Here is a 993-nt window from a genome sequence, read left to right on the forward strand (position 1 = left end):
AAAAAAAAAAAAGGAAGAATATGAAAGAAACCTGAGACAAGGCAAGAAAGATGATGCAGATTTTTGACATTATTTTAGTCTCTATCCTAGTCTCTTAGACTCCAGTCTCCCAGGCCGATTGTGACAAAGCTGGTTTTTATTAACCACTATCATCTATTGCACACACACGCCGGTTCCTGTATCATTTTACTATAAGGAAAAAAAAACCTATTTCCACCTTAGGGAATGGGAAAAATTGAATACTAAACACTAGAGGAATTGTTTGAAAATATTGGGCCTATATTTTGCAGAGGAGTACACAGAAAATCTTCTACAACTCCATGATGCTGAGATTGTGCAGTTAAGAAACTATTATGAAGCTCACAGGGAACTCTTTGAAGATGTCCGGAAGTGGGAAGAAAGCTGGAGGCTTTTCTTAGAGTTTGAGGTACTGCCCTAGTTTATGTGTTTTTGTTTCAGCTGTTTTTTTAGAGACGGAATCTTGCTCTGTCACTCAGGCTGGAGTGCAATGGCACGATCTCGGCTCACTGCAACCTCCGCCTCCCGGGTTCAAGCGATTCTCCTACCTCAGCCTCCCAAGTAGCTGGTCTTGAACTCCTAACCTCAGATGATCTGCCAGCTCAGACCCCCAAAGTGCTGGGATGATACGTGTGAGCCACCGTGCCTGGCAAACATTTTACATTTTTAACATCCATTTTAAGGGTAAATTTAGCAAAAACCAGATTATCTATAAATCTCCTCATTGTGCACATTGAAGCTGCATTGTTTGAGAATGCCGGCAGTCAGTGAGCAACTAAAGGTGCACCCATCAGATTTCTGAGTGCAGACCCTCCTCCTTGTGCCTTCACACACCTGTCTCCTGGAGAGACGTCATCGTCTGACATCCAAACCAATGAAGGAAGCCAGTGATGTTAAACATTAGAGCCTGTCTTTCTAGATTAAAAAGAAACAGTTTTCCTGCACCCCAGTGAATGATCTTGCCCGTGTGTGAGA

General features: G+C 42.7%; 1 protein-coding gene across 1 annotated transcript in view; it reads left to right on the forward strand.

The window, feature by feature from the left end:
* LOC116547821 (protein regulator of cytokinesis 1-like) overlaps positions 1–501 on the forward strand; it is a gene marked incomplete at its 5' end in the record, with an annotated part of 3,635 nt that extends 3,134 nt beyond the window's left edge. The window contains one exon of the mRNA XM_032273624.1: positions 291–501. Within this exon, the coding sequence (XP_032129515.1) occupies positions 291–439 (149 nt within the window). The remainder of the gene's footprint in view (positions 1–290) is intronic.
* Positions 502–993: the final 492 nt, after the last annotated feature.

This window comes from Sapajus apella, unplaced genomic scaffold, assembly GCF_009761245.1.
Source record: "Sapajus apella isolate SASKATOON/1434 unplaced genomic scaffold, GSC_monkey_1.0 scaffold4892, whole genome shotgun sequence".
NCBI lineage: Eukaryota > Metazoa > Chordata > Mammalia > Primates > Cebidae > Sapajus > Sapajus apella.